Genomic DNA, 23,037 nt, shown 5'->3' with positions numbered 1-23,037 from the left:
TTTTTTTTTTAAGATTTATTTATTTATTATGTACACAGAAGAGGTGCCAGATCTCATTACAGATGGTTGTGAGCCACCATGTGGGTGCTGGGAATTGAACTCAGGACCCCTGGAAGAGCAGTCAGTGCTCTTAACCTCTGAGCCATCTCTCCAGCCCCTGAAACTACTTCTTAAGAGACCCGGTGTGGGCTTCCTCCCACTGCTTCTGGTTGCTGAGAACCCGTGGATGCATCTAGATAGGAAATGTGACCCAAATGGCCTCTCGCTGCCCTCTTTTCTCCATGGTTCCTTGCTTTGGGGTGGGAAGAGGATTGCAGGCAGAGAACTATTCCCCATCAATGTGCACATGTGTGTAACTCGGTCTCATTTCTCCTGAAGACAGGGTCACTAGCCCTCTGTTTATGTGGACACAAGGCTTTTACTCTGCAGCCCAAGCTGGCCTAGAACTCACAGTGATCCTCCTGAGTACTGGGTTGTAAGTGAGAGCCACGTGCCCAGCTCAGCTTAAGAGAGAAGTTTCAAGCATTTTAGGAGACCTAAATCCCACCTGAGGATTGAGTTGCTTGAGCAAGTCCAATCATTGCCATGTTCCTCTTTTTCTCAACAGCCAATTCACAACCTGGTCTTTTCTATAGAAGTGTCTCCTTTTACACTTCCCCCTTCCTGGAGATGAATGTGTGCGGTGTAATGCCCTTGCCTCTGTGGGGCTGCCCTCCACAGAGCTCGGGGCCACCATGTATTCTGTGGAACCTTGTTTTTTTATTTTTAAATCTATTTCCCACGCGGCCCTAGGACAGGTGTGGAGGTCCTGGGCCTCTGCCTCCCTACTTCGATCTTCATACTGGTGTTTCATAGATTTTATTCATTTGCCTTTATGGGTAAGAGTTGGCTTTTAAGAACTCTTTGAAAGCCAGTGGTGCAGAGAATAAACCAATACCTAGTATGAATTATTTATTTGTTTATTAAGATTTTCATGGTACCTTTTTCTCTCAGAGCTCAGGGCACTATATATGGAAAACTTTGGGCAGCATTTAGCAGCAGAAGAAAGAAGAGGATGAGGGAAGGCTGGGAGGGGAGGAATGGCATGAAGAGCAGGGCCAGGTCTCCATATCACGGAGCTGATACTGAAGCCAAAGCCAAAGGGGGCAGGCTGGGGGGCAGGCTGGGTAGAGCTGACGTCTGTGTCGGGATTCCAGCCCTGACAATAAACCCGTCTGCCAGTTTTCTTTCTGGGCCTCTTCCATGCAATGGAGGTGACCTGGTGACCCGTGAAGCCCCTCCCAGGTCTGATATTCTGGGGAGGGCACGGAGCTTTTCTTGGTAGGTGAAGGCGGCCTAGCCCTCCTGCCAAGTTGTTGAGGCAGTAAAAATGGCAATAAAAACGTTTTTTTAAAAATGTTATACATAAACCTTTCAATAACAAGTATATTTGGTATAGAGTGCTTTTCAGCCATGGCTGCACATTAAAATCACCTGGGGAACTTTTACAAAATACCACCAACGCTTGGGTTTTACCTTGGAACAATGAAATCAGAACCTCTAGGGGCTGGTGCTGAACGTAAGTATTTTCTCAGAGCAGACCAGCTTATTGTGTTATGCACCAGAGTGGGTGAAATACTGCTCAGGGGACCCAGGGAGGGTGATGAGAGGGGGCAAGGTTGAGAGTGTCTGAAGAAAGAGCTTATGACTGGGGGTGGGATAAAGAGTGGGAGAAGCGCCCGTGCTGCAGGGTTACCAGGCCGTAGGTTATTTGTGTAATACGCAGAGTCAGTTTGGCTCCTGTAGCTTATTTTTTCACAGACTGCAAGTCTGGGAAGCTCCAGAAATGTCGCAATATTCTTTCACTGCCTCCTCCTTACCTGACATCCACTGGGCTCTAAAGGGTTCTCAACCTGTGGGTCGTGACCCTGTGTGTGTGTGTGTGTGTGTGTGTGTGTGTGTGTGTGTGTGTGTGTGTGTGGCCTATCAGATATTTACATTACAATTTATAACAATAGGAAAATTACAGTTATGAAGTAGCAATGAAATGATTTTATGGCTGGGGGTCACCACAACATGAGGAACTGTATGTATTAAAGGGTCACAGCCTTAGGAAGGTTGAGACGTGCTGTATTAGAGTGTTGACATCATGCCAGGCATGTTCTAGAGATGGCATATTTCAAGTTTTTCAGAGCAGAGGTTTGTTTCTTCTTCACTTTAGGGGGTGGGGGTGGGCAGGGACCAAGGCCTAGAGGGACGGAATAGTTTGAAAAAAGTCTGCAAACTTATCAGTAGTGAGGGTGTGAGGAGGGAGATACCACTATCTCCCTCTCTACATCTCCTTTCTTTACTCTGAGTCTGCTCAGAAAGATGAGGGTCTTGTTAGTCAACACCCTGTGCTGGGAAAGCCTTTGGCTCTTTTCTTTCAGATTCAGATGAGAAAAGAAAGCAACCTCTGCTGGGATTACCTTAGTGAGGGGATCAGCCTCAGGGCAGACTTGTAATTAGACCTGGGCCAAAAGAAAGAAGATCCTGTGAAGAGTTTGGGAAACATGATTTTTGTGACAGTCACTGCCATGCCTTTGGAGTCATTGGTGTGTTCCCTTCCTTTTTGTGTAGCAGGCAAAGTAGAGCCATCACCGTGTTCCTGACAGTCTCTTAGACTCACCTTTGGGTGGTACTAGAATGTTCTAGAATGTGCTAGAATTCAGTATCTATCATGGGCCCTCAGGTCTAATCCAGCCCTGTCATATAGCTGCATTCCGTAATCACTCCACCTTCCGTCTCCCTGAAGAAATGAACTCTGTGTGTGTGTGTGTGTGTGTGTGTGTGTGTGTGTGTGTGTGTGTGTGTGTGTGTGTGTGTGTGTATGTGGTGTTTCCCTTAGCAAAGTATAATATCATCAGATTCTCAAGGTTAAAACAAAATTAGCCCTTTAAATGTAGAATACTTCTAAGGTACTTTTATACATGGATGGCTTTCCTTCTGGGACTGTGGTGCTTTAGGATGGGGTACCAGTTCACATGTGATGGGGTACCAGTTCATGTGTGTCCACCCTGTCTAGAGAAAGAAGTGGGCATAGGCAACACTAGGCTTTAAACTTGGCCCTTCCTTGACAAAACCGACAGGACCCTTGGGTTGATACTGACTGTCTCTCAGTCTGTCAAGTTACTCTACTATGTGATACAAATGAGCAACTTTCTTGATTAGCTGTTTATATCTGTGGCCTGGAGTCCGTGTACTTGACCATTGCTTGGTTCAGGGATCAGGTGCTCCTCAGGTGCTCCTCAGGTGCTACCGTCTACTTCCCCATCTGAATTCCCTGTGGCAGATCCTACATCCAGCTTTATTTATTTATTTATTTATTTATTTTGCCCCGACAACAAAGCAGACTTACCCATCTGCAGCTCAGAATGGCTATGCTGGGCCTGTTCTGGTTTGAGTTATGACCTCTATCTAGACTCCACATGTTTTTTTCCCTTATGAATTCCCTACCAGTCATACTACTCCAAAAATTAGGAGGGCTTCCCTTTTCCTCCTCAAGATCATATTGCTAGCTTTGCAGGAGACGTCTGTGGGCAAAGAAAACTCTGATATTTGGTTTGAAATTCAGTACTGGTTTTACTCACCAAGGTCCTTCCCAGAAGAAGGATGAGAAAGAGTTGCAAGATTCTGGGGAGGGGCCTAGAAGAAGACCTTGCCTCTGGTGTGGACCTGCACACCAAATAGGAGGAGATGCAGCCTTATAAAACCCAGTACTGGGTTTCACACTGATGCCAAGAGCATGCTTGGGGATGTGTGGGAGCAATCGGCCGATTAGGTAAGTAGAGGAAAGGGCAGCTTTATCTTGGCTTCTATGGAGAGACTATTCCTCCTAGAAGGGAAGGTGGCCATGATTTAGTTTGGAGATAGCCAGCTTATTCCCTCTGCGTTATGTGGGGGAGAAGCCATCGCAGTTACCATGACCATCCAATCCATGCCAGGTAGTCTGCAGTACAAACTGGCTTTGTCTCTTGACAACTGGTTACGGGATACAGGACCATGTGCATACTGAGGGCCTTGCTCGGCAAGACTGTAATGCCTGCTGCCCTGGGGTCTAGTACATGATGCTTGAATTTTCTTCCCCGGCCTCCTCTCCTCTCCCTACTGCAAACACACACACACACACACACACACACACACACACACACACACACACACACACATGGTTGCGGGGTGATCCTCTACTGCCCATTTTCTCCTTTCCCTTCCTCCATTGCCCCTTCACTTTCTCCTTCTTTTCCTCCTTCCAGGATTCCCTTTAATAACAAAACAAGAAGCACTGGAGTTAGGGTGGCTGGATGAAGGTGAAGGGAAATGATGCTGCTCGGAGGGGGAAAAAAATCAGTCAAGAGAGCACCATGGAGTGGGAGGGAGAACAGTCCCCTCTAAACGTCACCAGGCCTAGGCATGTCAGCCCCCAGAGCACCTCCTTGTACCTTGCCACTGTGGAGGAGGGTGATGAATTTGGTTTCTGCCAACATTAAGCTGATAAATGAAATTTGTATGTTAAAACAATGATAATTTAATTGTATTTTCTTTCCTTCTTTCCCATCCACACTTCTGTCTCTCCCCCCCCCCCCCCGAGCTTCCCCCTCTCCCCCAACCACCACCGCCCCCCAGCTTTAGGGAAAGGAGGGGGCGAAGGCTGTGGGGAGCGGGGAGGCTTTGCGAGCTGTCGGTTTGCATTGTGCGGACTGGGAAAGGTCTCTACCTGGCTCATTTTGTCCCCTTTGCTTAGGCTGTCACTGCTGACAGTCCTCATGTTTATTTCATCTCGCGTGGTGGCTGTCTCGTTTCCCTACCCTCCGATGTCATTAACGCACAGAGAGCGGGCCCTGCAGTGTTGAGCCTAATGAATTCCACTGTGGCTGCTCTGCTCCCCACCTTGTTACCAAAGCTCAAGGTGTCAAATTAAACCAGCCCAGAGAGAAAGGGAAAGTGTGGGAGAGAACTCCAGAGCCGGGGGAAGAGGGAGGCGCTGAGAACACAAAACAGCCTTCCCAACAGTTGACTGTAGGAAGAGAAGCAGAGAGAGAGAAGTGGGATAGAGAGGGACCCCAGAAACGGGTGATTTCCTGTAACCAAATCCGGTTTCGCAGGCCGACACCTAGGACTCTCAGCAGGACCTAATGACCTTGTCCTCATGGGTGGTTGTTTTTGTTTTTGTTTCTTTCTTCTTTTTGGCCTTGCCTAGGTCCCTTGGCCTTTTCTCCTTCCCTGGTTGATTTATTTGCATGGTTTATGCAGATTGGAATGTCTTGCGGTGCTGAGTGGGGAGCTAAGGCTAGGGAGAGTGGTCATCACTTGTGGGGTGGGGGAGGTACATGTACACGTATGTGAGAAGTGGAGGCCACATGTGAGCTCCACTTCGGGAGGGGGAAATCAGGGTGCCCTGTCGAAGCGTCCTCCTTGAAACTCCTTGATCTGGGACATAGTGATTTACTTCTTTTATACAAAGCCTCATACCACTGACAGAACCTTTTTCTTTCTTTCTTTCTTTTTTTAATATTTTTTTTAAGATTTATTTATTTATTATGTATACAGAAAAGATGCCAGATCTCATTACAGATGGTTGTGAGCCACTACGTGGGTGCTGGGAATTGAACTCAGGACCTCTGAAAGTGCAGTCGGTGCTCTTAACCTCTGAGCCATCTCTCCAGCCCCAGAACCTTTTTCTACATCCCTGTTACTGGCATTTATCTTAGAAGCATTTTATTTGAGATGCCATTAGTAGAGGTTTTCTGTTTTACAGAAGGGAAAAATGAGGACGAGGAGGACAGAGCTAGAAGGTAGGAGAGGAGGGCTGCATTTCAGGTGTGTTGTTTCCATGATTTGATGGCTTTTACTCATACTGCTAAACTCTAGATTTTAAGAGGTGGGGGGATGATGATGATGATGATGATGGTGGTGGTGGTGGTGGTGGTGATAAACAAGCTTATGGGTTTAAACAAATGTAGATAATTTATGCCTAGTGAAGTTCACAGTTGGATTTTTTTCTTTCAAGTGATACCCCCATGTAACCAGCGCTTTAAGATCTAGAGCCCTTTACCACCCCCAAATAAAGTCTCCTTTGGACTTCCTTCTTTAGTTGACAGCCACTCTACTATATGTAGACAAAACCATCATACATTTTATAGTTACAATAGTTGTGCCTATTAAAGCATTCAGTGAGCAGAATCATGTATGGATTAGTTACTTTTCTTGAATCTGTGACCAAAGGCCTGTCAGGAAGCAGCTTAATGGAGAAAAGATTTGCTTTGGCTCCTGGCTGAGGCCGAGGCCCTCGTGATGGGGAAGCCGTGGCAGTAGGAGGATGGGGCTGCTTGCTCCCATGTTGGCAGACGGGGAAGGAGAGGAACTGAAGGGTGGTTGAGTTATAACCCTCAAGACTCACCCTCTTCAGGAAGCCACTTCCTCCAACTATGCCTGTCTCCCGAAGGTTCTACAGTGTCCCAAACAGTGTCTCCAGCTTGGGACATTTTACATTCAGACCTTACTGTGTTGTGTAGAATCTTTAGTTTCTAGAGTTCTTGAGAATTATCCATATTATATCAGTACCTTTGTTCTTTTTTTTTTAAATTGTCAAGTACACGTTCTATTGTGAAAATATAACATGATGTGTTTATCCAGACACGTCTGTAATTTTTTTTTGAGAAAAAAGCGCTTTTTGATAATACTTTGATATTTAAGATACAATGTTGCAAACATGCTTTGAAGCACTGATGTCAACCCAGCCAGGCTCCAGCGGGTTCAATGGCACCACCCTGTGCTGCCAGGCAGGAGGGATGGGCCTGGTCAGATGCAGGGTAAACAGGGCTTTCTGGTTACAGTGCTTAAACCTCAGCCCACTAATTGGTACTTCCAGTGGTTTGGGATTTATTTTCTCTTTGCTCAGAATGAATTCCCTAGTCCATTGTCCTTTGCTGTTTAGGATAACATCTCCCCCCACTGCTTTCTGGGAATTGTGTTGATATTTATTTGATTTTTAAAAATTTTACTTGCTCTTCTCAGGACTAAAGTAGAATTTATTTTTGAGAGACTCACAGCATTTCCTTTCCACGTAGCAGAGTCAGTTCGAGGGTGTAGAAATTTCTGGCAAAGTTACTGTAAACTGGTTGATGTCAGGGAAGGGTCCAGCATGGTGTCCTCATCTGCAGACAGGGACAATCTGGAGAACTGTTGTGACACTGGACCTTTTGGCACTTAGGAAAGCAGAACAAATTCTGACTTATAACCTGAAAGAAGAGGGTAAAGTGTGTGTGTGTGTGTGTGTGTGTGTGTGTGTGTGTGTGTGTGTGTGTGTGGGGTGTGTTTCCAAGGCCCCTAAATGTTGTCGCTTTTATAGACAGAGAGGAGATCTAGCCTTTGATATCCTGCTGAGGCTTGGCATCACAACAAAACATCAGCCCTCCAGCTTCGTTGACTTCAAACGCGATGCCCTGTGACCATTTTCCTCCTAGTAAACGTCGCCTCCAAAGCCAGTTACTGGTCATGGCAGTCTAGTGGGAACGGGACCAAGAGGGCTTGGAAGGATTATGTTTCCTAAGGAGTCAAAAGAGGACCGGAAAGATTTGGAGAGAGCAACAGCTTTGCCTTCTCTTTCACTCCACATTCACAAAGTCCATCTGGAAAGAAATTCAGTCATGTAGCGTTTGGGGGCCCATACAGCAAGGACTCAGTTATAGTACGTCAGTGGAAGAATCAAAGGAGTTAACCAAATTTTAGCATTCATTTCATTCAGCAGCATCATTGGATTGGATACAAGAAATGAATAAAGCAGCCCTTATTCTCAATGCTCCTAGTAGGGAAATGCTTTATGATAGGAATTGCCACAGGGAACACATTGGGATAATGGGGAATAGCCCTTAGCATGACCTGCATGGCTTACAGATGTCACTCTGTATAGGACAATTGAAAGGAGCCCGTTGTGTGGAAATTATCCAAAGGTATCATTTGCTAATTCAAGGTGTCTGCTGTGCCAGTCCAATCTTGGCCCCCACTTCCCCTCTTTTCTACCTGTCTTCTTTGGGGCATGTGCTGTGGGAGTACGGACTGCTGTGGGAGTACGGGAGTAGAGAAGTCCTGTGTTGAGTTGGAGACACTGGTGAGGTGATGTGGCTGTTGACCACTCTTAAGCATCCACAGATGAATCAAGAAGATCTGAACATTTCAGTAGGTTTCTTCTGGAGACTGACCTGGTGCTTGTGTTGGCTTCCATGGGGCACTAGTTCCTATCCTTGATGGGGGTCATCTGTTTCTGTTTTGTTTGTTTGCACCAGGCCTTAGATTTGTGAATCTACATTCAGTGTGCCAGTAGCTGCCCTCAATGTTAGCGCACACGATTTTACACAACATGGATATATTGGTTTTATAATAAAAACCGCTATAATTATTACAGTAAAATACAAGAGCCTGTTGAAGTGGATTTTTAAATTCTACCTTTATTTCTTCCTTTCATTCTTTCATTTATGACACATAAGCCCATGACTGGCTTAAGAGTCAGCAGACAATTTGGAACAAGAAGCAATGTAGTTACCTACCACAATACTTTCACTGTTGAGGATCATAGACAGATAATTAGCCACCAACTGCAGGTGGAGAATAAAAAGCGCTTAGAATGTCAAAAGGTATCTTTTAAGAGAATCAAAATAAGGTATCTTTATCTGATTAACTGACCAGAAACTGGGCTGTTTAATTTACTGCATTACTCTTGGGATCTGTTGGTAGAGCCACTCAATGCTAAAACAAGTCACAAAAATACTGGTCTCATACCTATGTAACTATGTGACTCTAGCCAGGTAGCTGAGGCTAATAGGGAAACTGAGGAATGTCCCAGTGAAGCACCATGTCTGGATGAGGTCTCCGATTTCAGGAGTTACTGGAATCAGGGATCTTTTTCAGGTAAGCGTCATTCAGAAGGGAAATGCTTAGTGCATCCTTGAGGAATGTTTGTCCTTTTTGTGTTTGCCTGTTAGAACTGGTTTCTTCGAATGCATTTAACCTGCGATTTACGGAGTCAGGAAGTTGAAGTTGTGATAATGTACTTCATTTCGCTTGAGTTAGCCTTGATCAGCATCCTGCTAATAATGAGCACATCCCCTTCTTTCCCATCCTTGAAACTACACAAAAGTGCTTCTTGGAAGGATTGCGAGACCAAGTAGGTGGGAGCTGGAGAGATGGCTCAGAGGGTAAGAACACTTGCTGCACAAGCCTGGGCATCTGAGTCTGGGTCTCATTACCTGAGTGAAAAGCCATTGTGGCCATGCAGTTGCGTGTAATCCCAGCACCGAGCATGGCCATGCAGGTGACTGTAACTCCAGCACTGAGCATGGCCATAGAGGTGACTGTAACCCCAGCACCAAGCAAGGCTGTGCAGGTGACTGTAACCCCAGCTCTGAGCATGGCCATACAGGTGACTGTAACTCCAGCACTGAGCATGGCCATAGAGGTGACTGTAACTCCAGCACTGAGCAAGGCCGTGCAGGTGACTGTAACCCTAGCTCTGAGCATGGCCATACAGGTGACTATAACCCCAGCACCAAGCAAGGTCATGCAGGTGACTATAACCCCAGCACTGAGCAAGGCTGTGCTGGTGCCTGTAAACCCAGCACCAAGCAAGGCAGAGACAAGGGAAGTACTGGGGCTGACTGACTTCCAGCATAGCTCCAGGCACAGGAGAGATTCTTTCTCAAGGAATAAGATGGGGAGTGAGTGATAGAGGAGGACAAACCATGTGAGAATGTGCATAGAAGCACTCTGTGCATAGGCACAGGTAAATACATATGTGTGTGTATATACTATACACATACCATATCATACAGAGAAGAGTAAACAGGCTCCCGAGACTGCTTAGGTCCATAGTACATCTATATCCTTCATCCTAGACAAATTATAAAGAGAAAACTGTCCGGAATTTGGCTGAAATATGACATGCCCTTTGATGTGACTGGAAGGTTTGTGGTATCAATTTAATATTGAGTGATGGACACAGAGGAACTGGGAGGGGGGACAGATCCTTGAGCGACAACGTCACATCTGCCGGATATCATAGTAAAGTCCTTGTTTCCATGATTAGGGTACATCCACCTGCTGCACTTGCACATCTTAGGACTGAGAAGATGTATCTGTTCAGAAGGTGGGGACATCTGCTGTCTGTCACATAATTGGGAGATCTTTTTTTTTTAACAGTAGGCAATAGTAATACAGTAAGCCAAACCTCATATTATCATGATGCATTAAAACTAGATTAATCAAAGCTATAAAATCAAAGTAACAGTAAATGCTTATGTAACACATTAGGTAATATTTACTCCAATATTAGACTGAAGCAATCATTTCACAATTATAGCATATTTCACGATACCTGTTCCAAGAAGGAAGAAACAAGACTCAACATTCATGCAAGATGCCAATAGCAAGTCAATCGGGGCTGAGATGCACAACATCTTCTTACTCGAATTGCTTGACCCAGCTGGTCCTGCTGTTTCTTTTGCCCACACCAGCTTTTACTCATCTAGGATGGTCGATGGGAGAAATGCTCTTTCCTACCATTGTTGTTGGAGTCCTGTCTTGCCCTTCACTTCCTTTTCTGATGTGTGTGGCTTCATGACCTGCTGGTGGAAGCCTCTGTATCCCACATGCTGTGTGGAGAGGAAAGGTGATGGACAGATCATCCCAGAGTGAAGCAGCCCTCTGGTGCCCCTGCCATCCTGTGGCCTGCCAGGCTGGCCATCCTGTCATCCTGGTGGCTTTTAGAATGGCCTTCTGCTCCGACACCTGGAGAGGTGCATCCCAGCAGTGGGGACGTTATGGGGGCATTTGTGTCTCACTGTGAGATGGATTCTGGGGTAGGTGAAGAGCAGACGTGAGGAGAGGCAGGTGGGTGGTGTACGAGGGAACCTGAAATTCAAAGGCTGGATGCATTCTGAGTTTGGACTATATATAACTCAAATTACAGTTGTGCTACAAATAGCAAGCAGAAAAGAAGTCGAGGGACACACAGCTCTCATGTAAACAGCTGGATGTTAAGACAGACACCAAGGCACATGCCTGGAATCCTAACATTTGGGAAGTTGAGACCTGAAGATGCTGGAGACAGGAGGACCTGGAGAGGCCTTATAGGCCAGCAGGTCTAGCTGAGATAAAGCTGGAAGTGATAGAAGAGAACACCCAACCCCAACCTCTAGTGTCCAAAGACACCCCGCCCCCACCCCCACCACTCACCAATTCAAGAGCGGTGCTTAAGTGAGCAAATGGAAGATGGGATTTGTGAAATGGTCACAACAGGACAGAGTGATCTGGAAAGGGGCATCCTCCTGTCCTTTGAGAGGACCTGAGCATTAAGGACACTGGCCAGCACTTAATACCGGTCAGTGGCAGGGCCATTACCATTGGTCCTCACTTCCTCAGCAGCTTGGATGAGTCCTTAGCACTTGGCTAGTTGGGGCTACACCCAGTCTTGAATTTTGGAGGAGATGACCCCGGCAACCGGCCACAGATGCTTTAGAAGTGGCAGCAGGAAACATCCCCAAGGAAAGCAGGGCAGCCCAAGTCTCCCCACAGGCTTCCCACAGGCTCCCCACAGCAGCACCTTGCCTGTGTCCTTCCGCCTGTCTTTATTTTCCTGAATTGGACTCTCTGGGGGCTTCCTGTTGACTCTGAGGCTCTGCCTATCTGTCCAGTAAATTCCTTTCCTGAGTAGGTGAGCCAGAGTCCATCCGGGTTGTTTGTAACCCCAAAAAAACCTTGACTGGTGGAAAAAGTCAAAAGAACAAAGGCGCTCTCAGAAACTGCTGCCCAGAGGAAAATGAAGAAGGGAATTTTCTTCAGGATGGGTTTTGGGAAGGACGGGGTTTCTGGGTGAACTAAATATCCCTGTCAGAAAATCAGTTTTAAGCAAACTGGAGAGGGATTGTACTTGGTTTTGAAACATAGGAGAATGTTGTCTAAACCCGAAATACTGGTTTGGGCTTTGACTGGAGCCCAGTGGGGACCTTGCCTGCCTGGAACGTGCTGGGGCCTGGAGCTTTGGGGAGCTAGCACTGGGTTTGGAAGGCAGCTGCCAGGAGTCTGGGCGTCAGTGCAGACTCAAAACACTTGTGTGGGGACCTAGGAAAGATCAAGGTCACTTTAAGGACCTCTTCTTGGGACAGAGTGTAAGCTCTCTGCCGGTCCTTAGGTTCTCTGTGCATTATCCTGCTGCTCCTAATTGCTCGGTTTGCCAGAGAAAAACAGAGTCAATTGGAGCAGCATGAGCAGAGGCAGGAGGAAGTGGGTTTGTCTGGAGGCCATGCTGTGGGTGGAGGGGCTCCTGCTGCTCTTCTTCACCTTTGTCAGGTTTTTTTCTTTTTATTTTATCTTCTTAGATTTCTTTATTTTTACTTTATGGACTAAGCCACTCCCAGACCGGGACATCTGTTTTGTTTTGTTTTTAGTGAAGCGTTTTATCTCAGTTCTAAATGTAATGCCAACTATGGTCTGTGTCTGAAACTATAAACAGAACTGTTGGTTTTACTAATTTTCTTCCTGGACTTCATGTGCTCCTCCCCACAGAAATCTTTTCAGCACCTGTTTCCCCTGCAGCACCACGCACCTTGAGGGATATCTGCTTTCTTCTCCTGCACGCTCACACACAGACACCATGCTTTCGGCTTGACCAAATGGCCCATTGTTTTATTGTATTCAAGCAATTTCAGTTTATTGTATTTGTGTGTGTGTGTGTGTGTGTGTGTGTGTGTGTGTGTGTGTGTGTGTACATGCTGTGGTGCAAATGTAGAGGTCAGAGTGTGTGCCAATTTTGTGGCATCAGTGCTCTTCTTGGAGCTTTACATGGGTTCCAGAGATTGAGCCCAGTCTTACACAGCAACTGCCTTTACCTGCTCAGCCACCTTGGTGGCCTCCAGCTGCCTGATTTAAGTTAACATAGACTGTGAGCTGCCAGGAAGATGGAAAAAAAAAAATCTGGTTTTCACATCTCTACCAACTCTTCCTCATCTGATACTGTTTCGCCTTTACTTCTTCAGCATCCATAATAATCAGAAAGGAAAGAGGTGCCAATGTGCTGAACATCCATCTTCATCTGAATCCGCCAGAGGCCCTCTGGCCCACGCGTCCAGAAGGACATGCTGCCTGATGTTGCCAGCAGGTCCAGTCAGAGAGGCCTCCACATCCTTGGAGACAGAGCTCTGACACTGTGTCTCTTCAGTATGGTCCAGGGGTTGCTAGAAATCTCCCTGTAAGCTGATCCTGGCCAATTTGGGGCATTGTGTTTTGGGTACGAGTTGGTATATACACAGGTGTTATTGCTTCATTAGTGCCGGCCCCTTTGTGAGGCCTTCCTGCGTAGCAGGAGTGGATAGGATGCTTGTGGAGTGAGAGGGGCAGTAACAGCAGCTACCCCGAGTACCTGTAAGTGTACCCCCAGACAGCACCAGAGTTTTCTCCTTGAGTACCTTTCAAATCCTAGGAAATCGATTCTTCCTAGAGTTGAAAGAATCTTTCATGAAACAACTTTCTTAGTCTCTTTTGCAAACTTCACCCTGAGCAGACTTCAGGATGTCTACGAGACAGGGGTTAGGACCTTTCTGTCTCCTTCTCCCTCACAGGCTTATCCTTCTGTCTGTGCAGTCTGTAGACATGCATAAGTATTTTTTTTCATGTATTTTTTTTTTTTTTGGTTTTTTCGAGACAGGGTTTCTCTGTGTAGCTTTGCGCCTTTCCTGGAACTCGCTTTGGAGACCAGGCTGGCCTCGAACTCACAGAGATCCGCCTGCCTCTGCCTCCCAAGTGCTGGGATTAAAGGCGTGCGCCACCACCGCCCGGCTCATGTATTTTTTTATAAGTATTTTTTCCCATTTGATTGTGTATGTGTGTGTGTGTGGAGGGAGTGGAGTTCATGTGCAAATGTTTAATCATAAAGCTTTTCTTCCTTTTAGTCTAGAAATACCTGCCTTGCTTCTTTATACTATTGTGAGCATCGCTACAAAGCTCTCCATCTCTAGAACACAAATATTTTAAAGTTCTCTGTGGTGTGGTAGCCATGCATGGACACTCACATTAGCACAGCCTGGGAAAAGGAGTCCTGCCCAGCTTTGCAGCCTTCCCGGGGTTTCCCAAACGCCACAGCATTATACCTGTGCCAGCCCAATGAGTGACGGAGGCGAAGTTATATTTCCTTCGCTTCCTTCTGTCCTTCCTCCTTTCTTCCCTCTTCCCTGCTTCTTTTCCTTAGTAAGTCTTTTATTTTAAGCTGCAGTTGGAAAAGACAATATCTTCCTGAACACTTCGCCCTGTGGCTGCAGTATGACCTGGTGTGGTGCTGGTTCAGCATTAATGTGCTTCGGGCTCTGGCCTGTGAGCCGGCCTGTTCCAGATCTCGAATGTAAGATACTTATCACCGACATGCTGTGTGTTCTTTAAAAGTAAAGCTATATCAAAGATACTTACATTTAATGAGATGATTGCACCTGTCTGTCATTGCAATTAAAACATTTATGAGCTCCTCAAACACCTTTCGGAGTGCTCCTGGATGTATTGCTCTTGGTATGAAATCCTATCCATCACAGCGCTCTGCAAATAATTGTATTAAGAAAGCATGGTGAAGTATGTTGGCACCTTAAGTAAAATATCAATTGCCAGGTAAGTTTGGGGTGAACCCTAGGCCACCTGTCATAGTACAGCTATGACTAATTGGGTGGTTTAAGCTAATTACTCTTCCCACAAGTCGAGTACTGAGAAGTTAGGGATGGTGGTCCTCTAGGTGGGAACTTACACACCTGCTGAGTGGTGCCTCAGTGCTCTCACAGGCTTCCCATGTGTGATTGGCAGAGTGAAAGGGCTGCCTTGTTACCAGGGTCTATGCAACCACTCTGCTTGTGTCGAGTATACTGAACCATCTAGTACTGATGTATGTAACCGAGGAGGTGGCTGTGTGCCAACAAAAAGGATGCACATGTCTGCCCTGGAATAGGTCCATCCGTGGCAGCCAAGTGTCCCTCACATGATGAAGCCTTTCTTTCTCAGTATCCTCTGACATGGACCAGGAGGTGTCTGGACTTCTGAGGTTGTTTGCTTACCTCTGTAAGATGAAGGAGTATAAGTCAGTTGGTGGTTGCCCCTCTGTTCAGATGTCCACACAGCTTTTGACATCAGGTGGTGGAGGTGTCAAGGCCAGCCCTTCTGTGAACTAGCCCCTGTTAGGGCTTTGGGCTCCAGTTGAATCTCCTTCAAAAGAGATAGATGTGGACACCTTCTGGTTGTTCTGTGGTTCCTGGTGGTCCACATTTGGAATCTGTGCAGTAGACTCTTCCAAAAGAGACTGATGGGATTTTGAAGACCAGAGTGAATTTGTGATGAGTTTAATTCTAGGATTTTTGTCTGTGTAGAAAGAATTGATTTCCTGGATATTGGACATGGATTGCATAGCAACAATATTGCTCAGATATTTTAGTTTTTCAAAAAGAATCCACGTTGACTACTTGAAGCAGAGTAAAAGTTTTATTAAAGCATATAATGTGTAAAAAATTTAAAAGGTAAAATGGGTGGTCCCATAGACTATTTGGAGGCCCTGATGGAAGATCCTGGTTTTTATTGTAATGAGTTGTACCTTGGATGCTTCTTTGCTGCAGCTCCTCTGGCCACCCAGACAGAGACTCAGGACCTGGTGTTCTGTGGCAGTAGCTAGGCTACTCTGCCCTTGTAGAGGGGTGTGTCTGGCTGGAGAGATGGTTGAGTCAGAGGACCCACATTTAAACACCAGAACTCATGTTACAAAGAGCCAAGCCTGGTGGTGCATGCTTGTTAACCTCTTCCACGAGGCAGGGACAGGAGGAATCCAGGGCTTGTGGCCACCCAGCCCAGTCTTCTTAGCTAGCTCTAGGCCAGTGAGAGAGACCTTGTCTCAAAAAAGAAGGTAGATGGTACCCAAGCTTGTCCTCTGGTTTCCATGTACATATACGTATGTGTATGTGCACCACAACATACACACCTGCACACCTGTGAACTCATACATGCGAGAACATACACAAGGATTGTGTGTCTGGTCATTTTGGCTATCACATGAAGGAGTCTCCACCATTTACTGCTGCTCTTTCAGAATCCACGTCTTATGGGGCCCCATCAGATTGGTGGGACCCATCTTATCTGCCTGTACTTAGTTGCAAGAGTGTCTTTGGTTTTACACTTTGTAGCAAGGCCGCAAGGATGCAGAAGATTACTAAATATGTAATGTCTCAAAGACATGGGGCAGTTATAAAATTTAAGGTACAGCATGGGACTCTCAGTTTGGGAAACTCCAGGAGGAGTGGTGTGCAAGGCCAGACAGAGTTAAGGAGACATGGGGCAGGTCTCCTGGGTACAGTCATGATTCCCATGAATCCCATGGCTCCCAGGGGGTGTCCCATTTGCCGTACTCTTGGGGCATATGTCTCACTTACTGGTCTCTCCTGGGGCCTTATCAGCTGCCACGTGGTGTCTCAGCTCTCCTTCCCAGAAGCTTGCTCAAGCTGGCTGAAAAGAGGGGAAGACTCTGTTCATTTCCACATTCGGTGGACACATCATGAATGCTAACGGGTGGCCGAAGTCCATTATTATCATTATTCTTATTTGATGCTTTTGTATATAAATTTGCCTAAGGTTTCAAAGACTCACTGATGTATTTAGCTGATGCTTAGGTTGTTATAATGTACTAGTGAGTTCATTTCTCAGATTAGTCTGGGAAAGAAAAATGAAGTAATGATAGCTGCTTCAAGAAGCCCTGATAACAGATTCTGGCTGATGGAGCAGATATTCTGCAGCTTGATAAACTCGTGGAACTGTGGGGCTTTTGTTACCACCGTTTGAGAAATGGCAATAGCCATGGACTAGTTTCAAAGGGTAGCAGTAAATAATGCATGTGGCTCTAGGAGAGGAGCTGAAGTAAACAGGGAAGGGATGGGGCAATGAGCTTCCTCAGAGCTCAACCTCTCTGGAAGAGCAGTTCATGCTCTTAACTGCTGAGCCACCTCTCCCGTCCATAGCTGCTGCCTCTGAGGAGTCCTGATTCTGTCTTCTCTTCCTTCTCTCAGTCTTCACAGAGACCTATAAAAAGGGTTTGTTTCCCCTTTTCCAGATGAATAGACTGAGGCCTAGAGATTCTAGGAAGCCAGCTATTAGCCCACAGCCTGCCCTAGGGACAGCTGAGCTTGGTTTCTGGATTTGTCCTTAAGCAGAACTTCAGAAGTAGTGGCTGACATCACGCCTCTCCTGGGGTAGTTTTACCCCTTTTAGCTAACTGTTTTGAAAACTCCTTTGCTCTCCCCACACAGAGGGCCAATACTAGTTTTTCAGGCCAGCTGCTCCATCTTCATGAATCTTAACCCATGTTACCATCCCATTCCCTTACCGATTTCAGTTTGATTTTAAGCTGTGTGTGTTTTTAGTTCGTCTTTGCGTGGTGATGAGCTAAGTAGAAAGCAGTGTGGTAATTTTAGTTAAGGCCTGTGCCTCACGGATGTTTACAGTGTGAAAGAACTAAACATTGGAGGAGCAGTAACTCTATGGCAGAACTACTGAGTACAGAGAGTACCAGAGGGCACTGGGTTAAGACCAGAGCGCCTTGTGTTATGGGTACTGGGTAGTGCTTCAGTCTCAGGGTGTCGTGTGCATCAGGCCCCTGTCATGATTTGATAAGTAGCTTCAAGGGGCCATAGTAGGCCATTGGTATCAAGGATGTAATATTCTTCCTTTCATGTCTTAAAAAATGGCCATGGATGCCTATAACGTGCATTCAGCTGTAATTTTGCTAAAGCACCAATGGGAAATGCTTGTACCAGATTGAGTCAGTCAGTTAGCAAGGGAACCCAGCCAGCTGTCAGCCACCCTTGTCACTGAGTGGGAGTCTCAGGAGTGTGGAGTACAGACAGAGGCCTCAGGACAGCACATCTTATTGTCAGTGCTGTTTACATTTCTTTATCTTTGTTCCCTACCCTGTCCTAGCTTCAGGAGGCCAAGCCTGTATGTAGGCCCTCTCTCTGTTCACAAATGGCTGACCACTCCGCGTCATCATGAGTGGGTGGAACTTGTTTGTAGGCCCCTTTCTGACTGACAGGACTTGTCTGTGGAGATCAAAGAGTGATTGATGCCCACTTCCGAGTGCATTCTCTCGAGGTGAGCTCCACCTTGTTTATTTGGTCAAGAACTACAGTGTGATCATGCTCCTGTTACTAGTTCCCAACAGTCCGACCCATTGCTACATGGTTCCAAGCCCACCTTTGCGAGACTCTGCAAAAATGAGCCAGAGAGCCTCACCCAGGAGACTCCTGTTTCCTGGGAAGTCTTTTGTTGTTCACCTAAGCAACTGATTAAAAAAAAAAAAAATTGGTGTACTTTATTCAGTCTTCCCACCAAAGCTAATTATATCTTGATTTCGGGAGATGGCTTTGCTCCGGCTCAGAAAATCTTCAGTTCTAAGGCAAATCCCAGACAAGTGTGCACAAATCCTCTTTCCTCTCCCAGGCCGACATCTTCCTCCACCCAGCCTACCTCCACCATGACTCACTCACCGAAGTGAGAAACACACTGGTCTCAGAGCCAAGACCCAGCTGGGCTGGGCCCTGAGGGATCTTCAGATAGGTGTCAATAGCAGGGGGCCCCCCAAGCCCTGCCAAAATCACTTGGCTACAGCCCCAAGATAATATTTGAAGCCCTTGTGCTCGAAAGTGTCAGAGTTCTAGGTACCCTTCCCCTTTCACCTCACCTTCCCTAGGCACAGCCAACGCTTGACATCTTTTTATCAGATGAGCTTGGCACCGCCAGGAAGGGCTCCTCGCGCCAATGTGGCAGCAGCCACAGCCCCTCAGCTTGTTAGACTGAAAGAATGTGCCGTTTTAATTAATGATATGTAAATATCCTTGAATGGGCCGCATTTGCATATTAAGAGAGATTTGCGGAATCTGCGGAGTAATATATTTTAATTAAGGATTAATTAAAAATAATGGGAATTTCATTTCGCCTGGCAGAATCCGTTTAGATTTTAGCACACGTCTGCTTGGGAGTCTGGTAGGAAGGCCCTGTGTTACGATTCCCGCAGATGAGAGAGGCACTCCTGTGTTTATCATCCTGGAGCCCCCACTCTGGGGAGCAAGGGGAATATAAAAGGGTAAAATTTTCCTCTCGCCTCTCCCATCACCCACCCTTCATCTTCCCTCCTCTTTGTGATTTTAGGGCTGTTTTGGTATTCTTTATGGTAAAGTAAGTAAATGGCTCTGAGACACGGAACACTAGTTGTGTTGGCAATTATGTTAATGGGATGCTATTAGGCTATGATTCTATATGAGCAATTGGGGAGAAGAAATGCTTTACTGAGAGAGAATGATACAACAGACGTCTGTCTTATTGATATAGCTCCAGTGGCGCTTTCTGCATAATTACACTCGGCCACTTTCTTTAGGTGGGGGAGAGGCCCCTGCATCAGGAGTCAGGAGCAAGAGATTGGGGATAAGGGGTCCCCTAATAAATACCGGGGTGGGGTAGACTCTCCCAGCAGACCTGAGTACTGCAGGTGAGAAAATTTGATTTCCTAGAAAGACCAATTTCTTCCTTCTGTTTGCTTCCTGGAAATAGTCTCCAAGTTCAGGCACCAGAAGTCCTGTCCAGAAGTTGAAGATTCTGGAAGATCTGCATGGTCTGCTTTTCCATCCCCTAGCCCCACCCCCTTTCTTGGGTTTATGCAACAAACCCACAGATTCTGAGGAAGTCCACTGTCTTACACGTTTGTCCCGAACACATATTCACAGCCTTCTGGGACCTCCTGGCACTCCGCTTGGTTTGTGTATGCGTCCACTGGGGGCTTGTTACGGGGATTCACCATCTTCTACCGTTATTGTATTGTTGCCTGTTTCTCCCTTGGTTATCCCAGGATTCCTGTTATGTGTGAAGGGGCTGTGATGTTGGGTGTGTTTGTTTCCAGTTGTTAACTCTTTCTGATGGATTTTCCCAGATGCTCATGATCTGAGCCCGTTCCCCTCTCCCAATTCCAAAGGTGCTAGCCACATGGAGATTTGATGATCTGCTTGCAACGTTTTCCTTGCAGGTCTGACTGCTGTGGTAGGAGTCCCCAAGGAAGGGAGATTCTGCCCTCAAGTGACCAAGTGCTTCCTCAGACTGGAGCGTTGCTTGTTCTCTGGTGGGGTGTGGGAACATAGCCACCCACAGTCCTCAGTTTGAGGGGACGGCGTGAAGCTTGCACCTTCAAAGCAAGTTTCTCGATTGTTCAATAACTGCCCCGGAGAAGAGAAGCTGGAGGCCAGCACTTAGCAATTATGCTTCCGCACACAACCCCTCTCCAGGAGGATCCCCTGGTGTAAAATTTCAACACTTCCACTGGAAATCCTAACTCAGTTTTCCCCTTCCTCTCATTAAGAAATATGTATGTCAGCTGCCCGCTTCTCCTCCACCAGGTCTGACTGCTGCATCACAAATCCAGGGCCAGTAGACCCACCCCCAGGCACTGCAGGTGGCCTTTCCTCCTGGGCATGCTGACTTCTTCCTGACCAGCCTTCTGTGTGGGGCGGGGTGGGGGTGAGTAGGTCGGGTTTGAAAAGAAGGTAGGAGTAGAAAGGAAAGTCTTTGAAGCTGAGTGTACCGAGAGTGCTTTCACCAAGGGAAGGAAAGGGGGCTTTGGAGGCTTTTATAACCGCAGAGCAGTTCTGGGGTAGCTGGGTGGGGAGGCGTGAGGAGGGAGGTAGAGGAGTTATGGAGTGCTGAAAGTAGCCGGGGAGGGAAGGGAAGCGGCGGCAGGAGAGGAGTGTCATGTATGCCAAAGTCTGGAAGCTGCTGAGATTAAAGGGGCAGTGAGGAGAGCGCGGGGGAGGATCTGAGGCCCGTCCCCTCCTGCATGTGTCTCCTCCCGTGTGCACTCTGCAAAGGCAGCCTGGCCTTAGCCAATGCAAATGGAGAAAATGCAGTTTCTGGTAAGTGTTCCCTAATAAATAACATCATTCCCTATCAGCCAGTGACATCCCGCATTCCTCTTCCCTATGCACCAGCCCAAGACATTTAATGATGTGGTGCTCCTTCTGGGATGTGAGGTCCATGCTAATGTTCCAGGGCTCACAAAATGGTGGGGACAGATTCCAGCTTGGCTCAGTTCGTTCACACCGCCAGAAATCATAAAGTAACATATGCATGTAAGTGTGTGTATGTCAGATATGAAGGTAGACCTCTTTTTATTTCCTTTTTTTTTTTTTTTGTTAGAGTAGTCACTCTTGTTTTCCCCCTTTCATTATGTAGAAATTTGTTCAGGGTTAGTTTTTGGTCGCTGGAGGATTTCATTAACGAAATGAAGTAAAAATAATCAATTTCAGATGTTCCCAGTGTTTGTGGTAATGGTTTCTCTAACAATTCCGATTAGCTTTGTGAGATGGAATTTTTCTTCCAAATTACTGCATGTTGACATTAAATATTGGCCAACTTTTTGTGTCCGTGTGTGTGAGCGTGTGTGTGTGTGTGTGTGTGTGTGTGTGTGTGTGTGTGTGTGTGTGTGTGTGTGTGCCTGAGTGTGCCCACATGTGCCTGAATTCCTCTGCATGTATCTGAGCTTGCCTGGAGCTGGGTGGGAGGCGCACATCCATCCCACACTTCTCCCCCTGCCTCTTCACTTTCCCTTGGCATGGCCCCTTCCCTCCGTCAGCCCAGTTTTGAAGGGCTGTTGGCCATCCTTTGCTCTATCTGTAAGTCTAGGCCATTTCTGGGAACATGTGTGGAAGACTGATTTTTTTTTTTTCCTTTTAATTGGTGGGGGAGGGTAGATGAAGCTGGGTGACTGCTTTCAAATCGATAGGAGACTGCTTTCCCTGGAAATCAGGTCCTGGGAGAGTGTGCTGGCTTACTTATTGGTGTCTCTTTCCCTGGTGTCGCTGCCAGCCCGTGGGGAAGTGCTTGCCTGCCCGTGTACCCCACTTCTCAGCCTCCCTGGAATCCCCCTGGGCTTTAAAGGGAGAAATAAATTAAATTGAGAAGTCCATAGCGGGCATTCCATTATTAACTTGTTTCCTTTTACTTATTTTTCATGCATTTTGGTTTCCCGCCCCCCCTCCCCTTCCCTCCCCTCTTCTGGCCCCTTTGACAGGCCATGCTCAGTCCCGCTGTGCAGTGCATCCGCATGCACAGTCACGGGCATTGATTTCCTGCAGCATGAGTGTGACTACACAGATACCCATGGATGTAAAACACACCAGAGAGGGTCACTGTGTGTGTGTGTGTGTGTTTTGTTTGCACTGTTCCCCTTTGATAAGCTGTCATCCATGGGCACTGCTCAGGGATTTGATCCCAGTAATCTCCCGACCCCTTGGAAGACATTAAACACCCTCCCAGACCCTTTGCTCTGCCTCTCTCTGAACCTTTCACTCTCCTTTAATGAGAATTTCTCCTAATTATTTCAGTGGCCGCAGCAGAGGGACTGCAGTGTACTTAGATCCCGATACTGGGACGTGACTGTTATGCTGATAAAGGCAAGAGATCAATAATTTAGACCCTCGCTTTAATGGCAAAGCTGCGAGCCCTAGTGTCTGCATTCAGGTTGAGTCTTAGGCGGCCTAAGGTATTAATAATTTCCGCAGGATTTTCTCTCCTTTCATCCTCAGCCGCGGCCGCTCTACATGCTTTCCTTGCTCGGATGTATTTGTGAGAAGGTGTTTGCCTGCTCGGCTCAAACACAGGTCTGTGCGGACTCTGACTGTGGGGGTATGTCTGTGCCCCACCTGCGCACATCTGGCTACTCACACGTGTGTATGCAGATGTCCACATACAGAGATTTCCATAACCACTCTTTATCGGGGAGCATCCTTAGTCACTTTGTCTTTGGCCTTGGGACTGCCTGTAATTCTTCCTTTCAGAATCCATCTGGGAAATTTGCAGCCACTTCAAAGGCAAGGGTAAAATGTCACCCCTTTCTTCCGGTCATTTTTTTCTTCCTTTTTTCTTCTCTGTGTACTTTGTCCTTCTGTCTGTCACAATGCCACCATTGTACCGGTCCCCAAA

The 23,037-nt window shown here is 46.8% G+C and overlaps 1 protein-coding gene across 8 annotated transcripts in view; it reads left to right on the top strand.

Annotated features, from left to right (window-relative positions):
• Positions 1–23,037, top strand: part of Pbx1 (PBX homeobox 1) — a 313,516-nt gene that overhangs the window by 86,959 nt on the left and 203,520 nt on the right. Inside the window, exon 1 of one of the 8 annotated variants that reach the window (XM_052737517.1) lies at positions 20,839–20,969. The exons of the other annotated variants lie outside the window; for them this stretch is intronic. Within the exon in view, the coding sequence (XP_052593477.1) occupies positions 20,894–20,969 (76 nt within the window). The 5' untranslated portion in view covers positions 20,839–20,893. Of the gene's footprint in view, positions 1–20,838; positions 20,970–23,037 lie in introns of those variants that run through there. 8 annotated transcript variants of the gene reach the window in all.

This window comes from Peromyscus californicus, unplaced genomic scaffold, assembly GCF_007827085.1.
Source record: "Peromyscus californicus insignis strain IS unplaced genomic scaffold, ASM782708v3 Scaffold_14__1_contigs__length_90479793_seg_2, whole genome shotgun sequence".
Classification (NCBI taxonomy): Eukaryota; Metazoa; Chordata; class Mammalia; order Rodentia; family Cricetidae; genus Peromyscus; species Peromyscus californicus.
This window is presented reverse-complemented; position numbering and strand designations above follow the sequence as displayed.